The sequence below is a fragment of the Rhamphochromis longiceps genome, linkage group LG2 (genome assembly GCF_057381845.1).
Source record: "Rhamphochromis longiceps isolate RC_006_pf linkage group LG2, R_longiceps_female_GT1.1, whole genome shotgun sequence".
In the NCBI taxonomy this organism is placed as follows: domain Eukaryota; kingdom Metazoa; phylum Chordata; class Actinopteri; order Cichliformes; family Cichlidae; genus Rhamphochromis; species Rhamphochromis longiceps.
This window is the reverse complement of record NC_140558.1, coordinates 25,767,960-25,780,244: the sequence shown is the minus strand read 5'-3', so window position 1 is coordinate 25,780,244 and position 12,285 is coordinate 25,767,960. Positions and strand designations below refer to the sequence as shown.

At 40.7% G+C, this 12,285-nt stretch overlaps 1 protein-coding gene across 1 annotated transcript; it reads right to left on the bottom strand.

Moving 5' to 3' along the window:
• Positions 1-1,040: 1,040 nt before the first annotated feature.
• Positions 1,041-10,068, bottom strand: hprt1 (hypoxanthine phosphoribosyltransferase 1). The gene is made up of 9 exons (XM_085420039.1): positions 9,855-10,068; positions 6,504-6,610; positions 6,080-6,263; positions 4,863-4,928; positions 4,474-4,491; positions 4,307-4,389; positions 4,133-4,179; positions 3,924-4,000; positions 1,041-1,961 (listed from the first exon to the last, which is right to left on the bottom strand). The coding sequence occupies exons 1-9, from the start codon at positions 9,879-9,881 to the stop codon at positions 1,914-1,916; spliced, it is 657 nt and encodes a 218-aa protein (XP_085276165.1). The 5' UTR covers positions 9,882-10,068; the 3' UTR covers positions 1,041-1,913.
• Positions 10,069-12,285: the final 2,217 nt, after the last annotated feature.

Sequence of the window (12,285 nt, the reverse complement as noted above, 5' to 3'; positions counted from 1 at the left end):
GTCTTGAGACAACGACAAGAGGCCCTGTACAGGATGGACTGGCCTTACTGTTTTCACGGGTTGCTTACTACCTGCAGATAACCATGTTTATTATGGTGCCAGTTTTGTGGTCATAAATGAAGTGAAGCTTGCAGTGAGGAGGCGAACTAGGCAGAGAAAAGTGGTTAATTTAAGGCTGGGTCTTGATAAGCATCATGAAACACAGCTGGTTATGGTTAAGATTAGTCTCAGTTTGAGGTAAGAGGAAACACACAGTTTCCATTAGACTTGACACATGAAATTGGAATATAATCTAGTGCCTAGAGTTAAAATAACAGAGGTGGGACCAAGTCATTGTTTTGCAAGTCTCAAGTAAGTCTCAAGTCTTTATCCTCAAGTCTCAAGTCAAGTCTCAAGTAATGTCAGGCAAGTCAGAGTCGAGTCTCAAGTCACTGGTGTAAAAGTCCAAGTAAAGTCACAAGTCTGAAATTTTGAATTTCAAGTCCTTTCGAGTCTTTAAAAAAAACAACGAAAAAAAGCATGTTGCAGTTATATGCTAAATGTAAATATTAGACCATGTAATTTTAAAATCTGTGCTTATTTCAGTCAGTGACATGGAAACAGTGTATGACTTTTAGGTAACGTGTTGGGCTTTTTCTGGATATTTGGTTAATATTCTGTCTCTCTCCATTAAAATGCAACTGCTATAAAATTACAGATTTTTTGCAAGAGAGCAAACTTAAAAATCTTACAAATCATCAGGGGACCAAATAATTATCCCCCAATGTTAGCTTCAATTTCCAAATGACGATCAGACAACAGGAGCTCAAATGTTCATGATCTTAATGAGCAAAGATGGAAGACCAAATCTTGGCAGTATCATTCTGTCTCTGTCACTATTTATATTTTTTGGCACTTCGTGTTTCAATATATCAATAACTTGCTGTAATAGTAAAATGAAAAACTTTCTTTCAGGTTTGGTGTGGAAAATTTTAATGGCTGGTGCTGCAACACTGACGATTACAGAACATTTAATTTAGCGAAACTGCAAACAAAAAGGATATTTTTTAAAAAGGGGCCTTTAATTAAATTATGTGTGAATAAAACATGTAGATACAGATTAGACATTTCAAATATTCAAATGAAAGATTCTTAACCATTAACAGTTTGTGATTGAATATCTGCAGCGTTAAAAGGATCACCTTTTATGTTACACAAAGGAAGTGCATGTCTAAAGCTTTGATTTCATTCATTTTCATAAATTTCTTCTCAGGTTTACCAATGTCTACATAATTTAATCAGGGACAGCAGCAATTTACTTTTCTACCTAATGTTTCTTCAGCGTTACAAAACAGTACCGTAGAAAAGTGAAGTATTCTTCCAAAATATACACACACTTCAATAAAATTTTACTTCCTCTTAAGGTGTCCCATAAAACAAAAAAACAAGCACATTTTAATAGTTTCAGGTAGAATTACACAAACACAAAATAATAATATTAATAATAATAACAATAATCATTTTACACAAAATACAAAATATGAAAGAGGAGGTTGTAAATCTTATGGCAGCACAACAATTACGCGACTGCACTTGAAGCTAGCAGCATTTCCCTAAAATGCTCTCAATTAAAAAATAAAAAAGGAATAAAAGTGGGGACCATAAAAGCAATATTCTAATTCAAGGTGAAGCTGGGATCCATTCTATTAAACCCAGACGTGATTCTTTCTCAAGCAATCGAATGCAAAAAAATTGAAACCTTTGCGTGTCCATGCGTGGTGATTCAAACACGGGATTATCACGTTGGGTGTATCCTCAGGGACCCTGAGCAAGCCGATTATATTCTCATGACACAATACAAAGCAATGAAATATAACATCAATGCTAAATGGAAATGAAATAACCAAATGTTGAAAACTGTTACGAGGTGCTCTTCATGCTTTGTACTTCTCCTTCCCTGTTTCACTAATGACGCAGATATGCTGGAACAGAAAAGAAAAGAAAAAAAATACACTTAATTCTGTCAGAGATGTATAAAGAGAAAAATAGTTTTAAAATATGAGTTACAGTACTAGGAAAAAGTCTTGAGCCACTTCTTATATTTTGCTAGGAAATTAGGAAACGGCTGTAGCGATTGACAGAAACGAAAACAGAAATGGAACTACAGAGAGCAAAAACAGAGTTTGTACAAATGCAACAAACTTGAAAGTCAATATTTGTTATGACCACGTTTGTTCTTCCACACAGCCTGAATTCTTATGCTGAAAAGTTAAGCTATTCTTGGTATTGTATACTGGATCAAAATCTGACTTTTCTAGGTTCATAATAATGTCCATTAGTTTCCCATCCCCCTGAGCCATGGATTGCATTTATATAGCGCTTTTCAAGGCACCCAAAGCGCTTTACAATTCCACTTCATTCACACACTAGTGGAGACAGCTACAGTTGTAGCCACAGCTGCCCTGGGGCAGACTGACAGAAGCGAGGCTGCCATATCACGCCATCGGCCCCTCTGGCCAACACCAGTAGGCGGTAGGGTAAAGTGTCTTGCCCAAGGACACAACGACCAGGACAGAGAGCCCGGGGATCGAACCGTTGACCTTCCGGTTACAGGTTCCCATCCCCCTGAGCCACGGGGCGACCTTTTCAATATACAGATCAACTGCCTGGGAACTGGGCAACACGGTGGTTAGCACTGTTGCCGCACAGCAAGAAGGTCCTGAGTTCAATTCCACCATCAGGCCGGGATCTTTCTGTGTGGAGTTTGTTCTCCCCGTGTTTGCGTGGGTTCCCTCCGGGCACTCCGGCTTCCTCCCACCGTCCAAAGACATGCAGTTTGTGGGGATAGGTTAATTGATTAGTCTAAATTGCCCACAGGTGTGAATGTGAGCGCTAATGGTTGTCTGTCTCTCTGTGTTAGCCCTGCAACAGACTGGCGACCTGCCCAGGGTGTACCCTGCCTCTCGCCCTATGACAGCTGGGATAGGCTCCAACACCCCCGGTGACCCTGAAAAGGACAAGCGGAAGCGAATGGATGGATAGATGGATGAACTGCCTGGGAAATGGAATCAGTTCTTGACCCTGACAGGCCGGTCAGCTCTGACTACCAGATGATCTGTTTCGTGTATGTACAACACATACGCACACGCACACAGTGGTGCTGGGAAATAGTTGTGCAAAATCTTACTGCCACATGCTAATATGTTGCTTAAGCTCTTCACTGTGAGATCAATTGAAACAAAAGCATCAATAGAATTCATAACAAATCCAATAATACACTTAAAATCACCCAGCTGAACGTGGACATTTTAAAGAATCTGACAAAGTCAAAGTGCCTAAAGCTCAAACCATCCAGAACTCAGAGCCAGCCACAAGCCAGCGGCCTCAGTATGAGCACAGGGCCGAGGCAGTTATGAAGAAAATTATAAAGACAAGTGGAAAAAACAAAGACTTGAAACTGATATAAGAACAAAACTGATATTTGTTTTGTTCCCGTTTTGTTTGGTAAGGTAAAATGTGTCAGGTGTTTCTGCGACAGGTTCCCATAAAGATATAATTTAAAATCAGTTCTTTGCCAAGTCGCCTGCAATGTGAAGAGTCAGCACTGGTTCATCCCTTGAGTTGGGTGTGTTTTTATGCTTGATTTATTCATAGGTTAGTATTAAATGGCTGGTTAAACTGGGTCAAACTGTTAATAAATACCTTTTGAGACAGGCTGCTAGTAACAAAGTGTCTAAAGACAACCTCTGGAATGAAAATGAGTGAAAAAGAAGCCAATGTCTAAAGAAAATCTTTGAGAGACCTTCAGAAAACCTGGAGAACTATGGCCCAAGACCATTTTAAAAACTTACAATAAAGTCTAAAAGGCTTGCAAGCAAAAGAAATGAAATATTAGAGGGCTCAAGACTTTTACACGATACTGTTTATCTCTTTCAAATACTTACGTTTAGATCTCTAAAGTACTCGTTGTAGTCTAGTGCATAACCCACCACAAATTTGTCAGGGACCTCAAACCCTACATCTGGGAGAAAAAGAAAAAGAACACGTGAAGCTTTTCTTACATCTTCATTGTTGCAGTTTAACAAACTGTTCTATGAGCTGAACTTCAACCAAAGTCTGTTAGGAATTCACAAGTTACAAATAATCAACTCACAATCCGGTCGGTAGCCAACACTTCTTGGTGTTCTCTTCACCAGCAAACTGAAGACACAAACCAAAATGACGATAAAAATCTGCTCTAGCTGCTTAAAACCCCTCAGCCTGAAACATACCAGTCTGAAGCAGCTTTCCAGTAAAACTCCAGCAGTTCAGTGAAGCCATGAATTACCTCGCTACTTTGACCATTTTAGGATTGTACTGTTTGAGGAGCTGCAATAGCGTCTTCATCGTCTTCCCTGTGTCGATAATATCCTAGAAGCACAAAAGAGGAGCACAGATAAGCACTACTGGAAATAACAGCTGCCTACTTTAATACAGATGAAAAACAGTACGTACCTCCACAATCAAGACATTCTGTGTGCAAGAAAAAAGAAAAAGCCATTAATCAAGTGAAAAACAAGTCATCTTAAAATGCAACTGAGCTGAGTAGGAGAGCTGTGGTCTCCTGATTACACAGGGAATGCTTGCAACAGTGCAAAAGGCTGTAACTATGTGGGAGCTGTTTTACTTACAACCACATAAACAGGCCTGTTTTAAATTAATGTAAGATATTTGGGAAATGATTACATGAAAACAATAGCTTTGCTTAAATGTGGATATATTTCTTTCAAATATCTGCTCATCCTGACTGCTAGCAACTTTAGATTGGAGAAAAAACAAGGGGGTAAAAACCAGCCTTTAATATTTTTAATCATGTCAGTAGCGTTTTAGCTAGCTGTCTTTACCTTGCCTGTCAGAGTAGACAGGTCGTCTCCACCGATTACTTTGATTTCACCCGTCGACTGGTCATTCTGTGCAGACAAAAATAGGAAAAGAATAAAGGAAACCTTCAGACTGGCAAGAAAGAGTCTTTCACAGGGCGGCACAGAGTCGTGCAAAAGACCAGACAAAAGCCTGTTCTAACGTTTGAGTCTAAGGTTTATTTTTTAGCATCTGGCGGCTCTTTTTTACTTCTCATCCGTAATATAATCTGCTCTTTCACGTGGTTCAGTTTATTTTGAAAAGTCTAAACAGGATCTTGAGCTTTATTGTGAAAGGTTTATGTGGAACATAAACAAGTGGACACACAATGGTGTTACCGTCATTATTGCTAACCACAACGCATAAAAACAGGCGCTTGTCTGTCCGTAGTGTGGTTATATAAACTATAAGAGAAATAGAGAACTTTAAGAAATTAATATAGCCACTACAGTGACCATCAAAACGGTGAAAAAATATTGTCGTAAACAGTTTATTTTGCGACACCACGAAACAAACGATAGCGTAAAATGAAACGATAGACGTTTTTATATCGTCATCCGATATATATCGTTATATCGAACAGTATTCTGGAGTCAAATATGAGCCCAACTGTATGACAGCTAAAGCTTGCATGATGCAATGGGACAATGATTCCAAGCACAGCAGCAAAACTACAACAGAATGGCTGAAAAAGAAAAATCAACGGCTCAGTCAAAGTGCAGACCTCAACCTGACTGCAATGCTGTGGCAGGAGCCTAAGAGAGCTGTGCATAAACAAATGGACTGATGCAACAAGAAGGTCAAAGACAGAAAGTCCAACCATGAAGTCTGAGGCTGAAAATGATTAGAAACAACATTTATGGGTTGTTTTGCGTTCATGCAGTTTCTTCATTGCTCTAGACAGACTTCATATTTTTTGTTTATTTTATTTTAATAATTTAATTGATGTTAAGGCTTTATATTTCCAGGCATCCCCAGTGGGCTGACTGAAAGACACCAGCATGGCCTCATACGACCATCATTTATTTGCCGAATCCTTTCCCTACTGTGCTGTTTTGCATTTTACTTTTATAATTTAAGCAACTTTTAATCATCAGCCAAACTTTTTAGTTTATTTCCACTTTTTTTAAGTGTATACTCTAAGAAAAAGTTCCAAGAGGCTTTGGTGATTTAAAGAAAAACTATAAGACAGATCAATTACATAGTAGCTCTTGAGGCGTATGAAGTCGACCGTCATTGGGATGGAGCGGTCGCTGTTCCTGTTCAGAGCCTTGATGTAGTCGAGCAGGTCTGCGAAAAACTTGTAGCCCCCTTTCAGCACACAGAGAGCCACGATGTGGTGTCCACCCATTTCCTTCATGATCTCTCTGGCCAGCCTCTCAGTCCTGATATCACACGGTTTGGGGAGCAAGAAATAGAGGATAGTGACCTCAGTGTTCTGCAACAGTCAGCAGAAGTTGTCATTTCTTTTCAGTTTGTGTCAGCAAGCAAATGTTTCTGAAAGATTTCTGATTGCTGTAAGTTTGTCTGCATTAATCAGTGAATCCAGGTTTAACAGAGCACTTTCATCCACCACTTGCAGGAAATCTCTGGCAAGTCATAGCTGTATGAATGGGACCACCCACCTGTCCAAAATGAGTCCATGTGGGATATAGACCCTCTCCAGGTCAGCAGCATAATGCTTTGGTATGCAGAAAAGGTCCAAGTCATAACCCTGCTCCTCATCACTGATCTGAAAATAATAATAAGAAAAAACATTAGCACAAAAGAATTGAAAGAAAAATCTCAGGGGGGGATTACCAAACAAGGAGCATGGGGGGGGGGGGCCCTCACCTGACACAGGGCAACCAAGGTGAAAGAGATCAGGTTAATGGAAGTCTACTTTCCCACGAATTTTGCTGCCACACTAGTTTATCTGCCTCATTTTACCACCTAGGGCCACACTGAGCCGTCTCAAGAAAAAAACCCTGGATTCTCAGAAAGAGGAAGTTTTCCAATTTGGACATCATTAAAGCGTCAATGAATCATTCCTTTGTTGCTGCTGAAGGTCTCCTCACAAACATTTTGTCCAGCAAGATACTGCCATCTGATCTCCTTCCAGAAGTGTATGCCTCTTCCTAAGGAGGTACTTGGTAATTTGTAAAATTACATTTTATGCTGCAGGTCAAACAGCAGACCACAGGAAACCAAACAACATGACTGGCATCATGTGACAGCTGCAGCACAGAGTTCGAGGAGTCGTGGGAGGGATGAGAAAAACTGAGAAAGGGACGGTGCAGAATTTGAATCAAATACAGGAATGAACGCACCAAAACTCTGGATAACACGGTTCCCATTCTCGTGCCACATGCAGCTACACTGAAATAAAGCCTTTCCCTTTAGTCCTGCTGACATGTGGGTCAGTTTGTGAACTCTTGATAAAGGCTGATACAAAGCAGATGTCATCACAGTCACATGATTAGAAAGAGTATGTTCCACTGTTACTCACAGACTTGCCGTTTGTTTTAAAGACGTATTCAGTTCATTTCCTGCTTCGTATATTCAAGAACTCAGAAATCTATCATACCAAACAAAAACAATAGAACAAGGAAAAACAAATCAAGAAAACATAGTTGTATTTGCTTTATTTGTGGGCATTTTACCCTTTATTGGAATGGGCGGTGGAGAGAAGAGACAGGAAAGTATGGAGAGAGGAATGGGGATGAAATGCAGGAAATAAGTCAGCAGCAGGCTTGAAACCAGTACTCTAAAAGTACTCTAGCCTTCAGTAGGAGTCTCCTAGTCAACCATAATTTCCCTCTTGATTAGAAATGGCAGCTATTTTAAAACCCATATACATTTAAAGCCCAAAAATAATTCAGAAAATGACAGCAGACAGCACAATTATGTGCAACAAATAGTATTATCAGATATTCTAAAACAGTCATAGAAACACCTTAATAAATACGTACCCCTGTAAACACACAATGATTTGGAAATGTGCTTACAGACTAGCCCTGGTCAGGAACAAAGGTAATACAACTAGCAAAATGTCACTCTGCTGGTGCAACATCCTTTATCTATAGAGGACAAGGAGCAGATAACAGTGAAAAGAAACAAACTTCTTTCACATACATTTACCTAATATTTTAAACTTAAGCTATGTCTCATATAACTGCTGTTATAAAGCATCAACATTTATCAAAACGCAGAAAAACAAATCCAGTGATCCAGACTGTGGTCAAAGGAATGATGACCTTTGTGCTTGCATATTGGTCTATGTTTGACAACTTGTCAATTTTTCTTTCAATGTGATTAAGACAACAGCACAGTAAAAAGATACATTTTAGCCAAATGGACACTTTGCTTTATTATCTGTGTCTGCAAATGTTTTGGGAAATCTGTTTCCCAGAAAGGATCACAAGTACACTGGGCTTAAAATGCTGGCAACAGCCTGAAAAACAGCACACCGGTTATCTATTTACTGATCCTAGTGTAGGGGCCAGGGTAGCCTGTAGTACAGTGCACAACACAAAACACACACCAACAGATCCAGTAAGGTAGGACCTTGTATTTTGACTCAGAATGATGTAAGAAAAAGTAAATGTTACTTATCTTTTGTTAACAGCTATTTCAGTCCATCTGTGTGTCTTTTCTTTAATCTTAAAAAAGCTTAAAATTCAGTACAGCTTGGGACTTTTTCCAGAAGCAGAAGAGAACTTTTTCCATCTGTGACATCAGCTCTGCAGCGCAGACATCCACACCAACATATTTGATGTAATGTCACTCATACTGGTGGTGAAATCGAATTTATTTCATTGCTGGGCCAATTTAATTTTCCACAATGCAATCACTGTACACCACCAAGCAGCTCTTCTACAGTTAGCTACTTTATATTTCAGACTGAAGTGGGCAAATCGAGCCAAATATCAGTAGCAATACTAGTATTGGTATGGGCTCAATACTAGCACAAAAGGATCTATACTTTGACTTGTGCTAAATTCATTGTTTATTTGGAAATGGGTATAAAATATTTATTTATAGCCTATAATACATTTAAACAACAGAACTACTTATGACGTTGATTACTTATGATGGAAGGTAAAAATCACAGTGATTTGGTTGTCATTAAAATGTATTTAGAATTGTCAAATTAATGATGACATCTCCACTACTCTCCTCTCCATCAGCTGCCTTTACGAGTGAAAAGTATCGGTATGTGTACTGGCCCTGTATTTACTTGGTGTCGGACCGATACCAAACTGCACGCACACTCGGGATCCTAAAGGGTTTAAAGACACCACATTCTCATACAAGTGTGGAAGCAAGATTTATACAGAGGTCTAAAGCCGCCCCAACATATTCGTATAGTACAGAAATACCACAATAGACCCATTTCTGTAATATACTTACATATCTATATTATTGCTAATATATATTGTAATATATCTATATCATGGCTAAAGCACTTCTGGATGGATGAAAACTGCATTTCGTTGCCCTGTACCTGTGACATGTGCAATGACAATAAAGTTGAATTCTATTCTATTCTATTCTACACCAACATAAACACAGTGCCGTGCACCGTTACTTAGGAGCCACACTTAAAGGGCGCGTGCTCTAACACGCCCCCTTCTTTACCCCCTCGTTCGTTTCGAGCACTTTGTTATTTTGTATAATGGTTCTGCTGACAGACGCATACACCCACACGTTAGTGGGTCCACCGCTTGCGTCACGTACGTAAGGCATATGTGGAGCGCGTGTCTATAGAGCGCCACAGGCCAAGCTGTATTGAATACAATATCCATGCAAAATAAATAAAGTAAAATACAACAAAAAGTTACCGATGTGTGAGTGGTGAAGAGTACTCAGTCCACACAGGTAGCTATCATCTAATAACTGCGGCTAACAGCCCGTCCACACACAGCGTGTTTGGCTGCATGCAGAGGTAACCTCCAACCACCTTCTGTCTCTTATTTCACTTGGGAAGAACTTACCACCACACAGGAGCTGGAAGTCGCCATGTCCGTGTCAGTCCCTGCCGTTAACAACGTGTGTACTCCAAGGTGCGGACTTCAGACAGAAAACGCTACAGCGTATCCTCAGCTTGATCTCGCGGACTCTTCACCCTCGCGACAGCGTACACATGGAGCAGATAGCTCCGCTGCTACCAGAGGTGTCTGTCTTCTTCCGGGTTCGCGCCTCTGCTGCTGTCCCGTTGCAAGCACGTGATCGTACGCACAAGGGCGGCGGGCAAATCGAAAAATGCGGGGAGGGGTCAACTCCTCCCATCGTACATAGGCTGTTGGAGAGCTGCCAATCAAAGAACAAAGCTCCGTCGAAATCCAGCGAACCCGAGTTTAAGAAGATTCTATTGGTCATAGATACACGATGTTGCACACACCCACCCAACACTTCAACCAATGACCTCGCTTAAAGTTGCACTAATGAAAGAGGCTACCTTTTTAGGCGAAGCTGATCATCATTCAGGACAGGGTGTTAACCGTTAACTTCTTCATCATCTTCTTTCGGCTGCTCCCCTTCTTCCATCTCACTCATCTCACTCCATCTCTAGCATCCTCATACCAGCCCTCTGCAAGTTCTCCTCCACTACATAATCTTCTCTGTGGTCTTCCTCTTTTCCTCCTGCCTGTCAGCTCCATCTTCAGCATCCTTTGTACAGTGTATCCACTATCTCTCCTCTGCACATGTCCAAACTGCCTCAGTTTTTCCTCTCTAACTTTGTCTCCAACCTAAGCTGTGCCTCTGATGTACTAAATTCTAATCCTGTGCATTCTGGTCACTCTCAATGAAAGTCTTAACACCTACAGCTCACTCTCCTGTCTTTAAGTCGGTGCCACCTTCTCCAAACCATAATTCAATTTTCAATTCAATTTTATTTATATAGCGCCACATCACAACAAAAGTCACCTCAAGGCGCTTCATAGATACAGAGAAAAACCCAACAATCATATGACCCCCTATGAGCAAGCACTTTGGCGACAGTGGGAAGGAAAAACTCCCTTTTAACAGGAAGAAACCTCCAGCAGAACCAGGCTCAGGGAGGAGCGGGGCCATCTGCTGCAACCGGTTGGGGTGAGAGAAGGAAAACAGGATGAAAGACATGCTGTGGAAGAGAGACAGAGGTTAATAACAGATATGATTCAATGCAGAGAGGTCTATTAACACATAGTGAGTGAGAAAGGTGACTGGAAAGGAAAAACTCAATGCATCATGGGAATCCTCCGGCAGCCTACGTCTATTGCAGTATAACTAAGGGAGGATTCAGGGTCACCTGGTCCAGCCCTAACTATATGCTTTAGCAAAAAGGAAAGTTTTAAGCCTAATCTTAAAAGTAGAGATAGTGTCTGACTCCCGAATCCAAACTGGAATCTGGTTCCACAGAAGAGGGGCCTGAAAACTGAAGGCTCTCCCTCCCATTCTACTTTTAAATACTCTAGGAACAACAAGTAGGCCTGCAGTGCAAGAGCGAAGTGCTCTAATAGGGTGATATGGTACTACAAGGTCATTAAGATAAGATGGGGCCTGATTATTTAAGACCTTGTGAGGAGCAGGATTTTGAATTCTGGATTTAACAGGAAGCCAATGAAGGGAAGCCAATACAGGAGAAATATGCTCTCTCTTTCTAGTCCCTGTCAGCACTCTTGCTGCAGCATTTTGGATTAGCTGAAGGCTTTTCAGGGAGTTTTTAGGACTTCCTGATAATAATGAATTGCAGTAGTCCAGCCTGGAAGTAATAAATGCATGAACTAGTTTTTCAGCGTCACTCTGAGACAGGATATTTCTAACTTTAGAGATGTTGCACAAATGGAAGAAAGCAGTCTTACATATTTGTTTAATATGTTCGTTGAAGGACATGTCCTGGTCAAAAATTACTCCAAGGTTCCTCACAGCATTACTGGAGGCCAATGTAATGCCATCCAGAGTAAGAATCTGGTTAGATACCATATTTCTAAGATTTTCAGGGCCGAGTACAATAACCTCAGTTTGATCTGAATTAAGAAGCAGGTTTCACAAATCACCTCTAACACTCGACTCCACCCACTCCTACCCTGCATGCACTCTGTTCTTCACCTCTTCTCTGCATGAGTGGGAGGCAGGTATAAACACGTGCATTGCTTTGACTTACGTTCATTCTTCTCCTCTCCAGTACAAACCTGCACCTCTTCAGGCTCTCCTCCACCCACCTTCTACTCTCACTATGGATTTGTATTCTCTGTGAAAATCATAGTCCGTGCAGACTCCTGCCTGACTGCATCTGTCTTCAGTACAAACAAGTAGGGGTCAGAGCTGATAATTGATTTAATCTCACCTCCCCACCTTGAACCCATCTGTCCTACTGCACATCTCACAACCGTCTTACTGTCCTCATACATGCCCTGCACCAGCCCTACATACTTCTCTGCC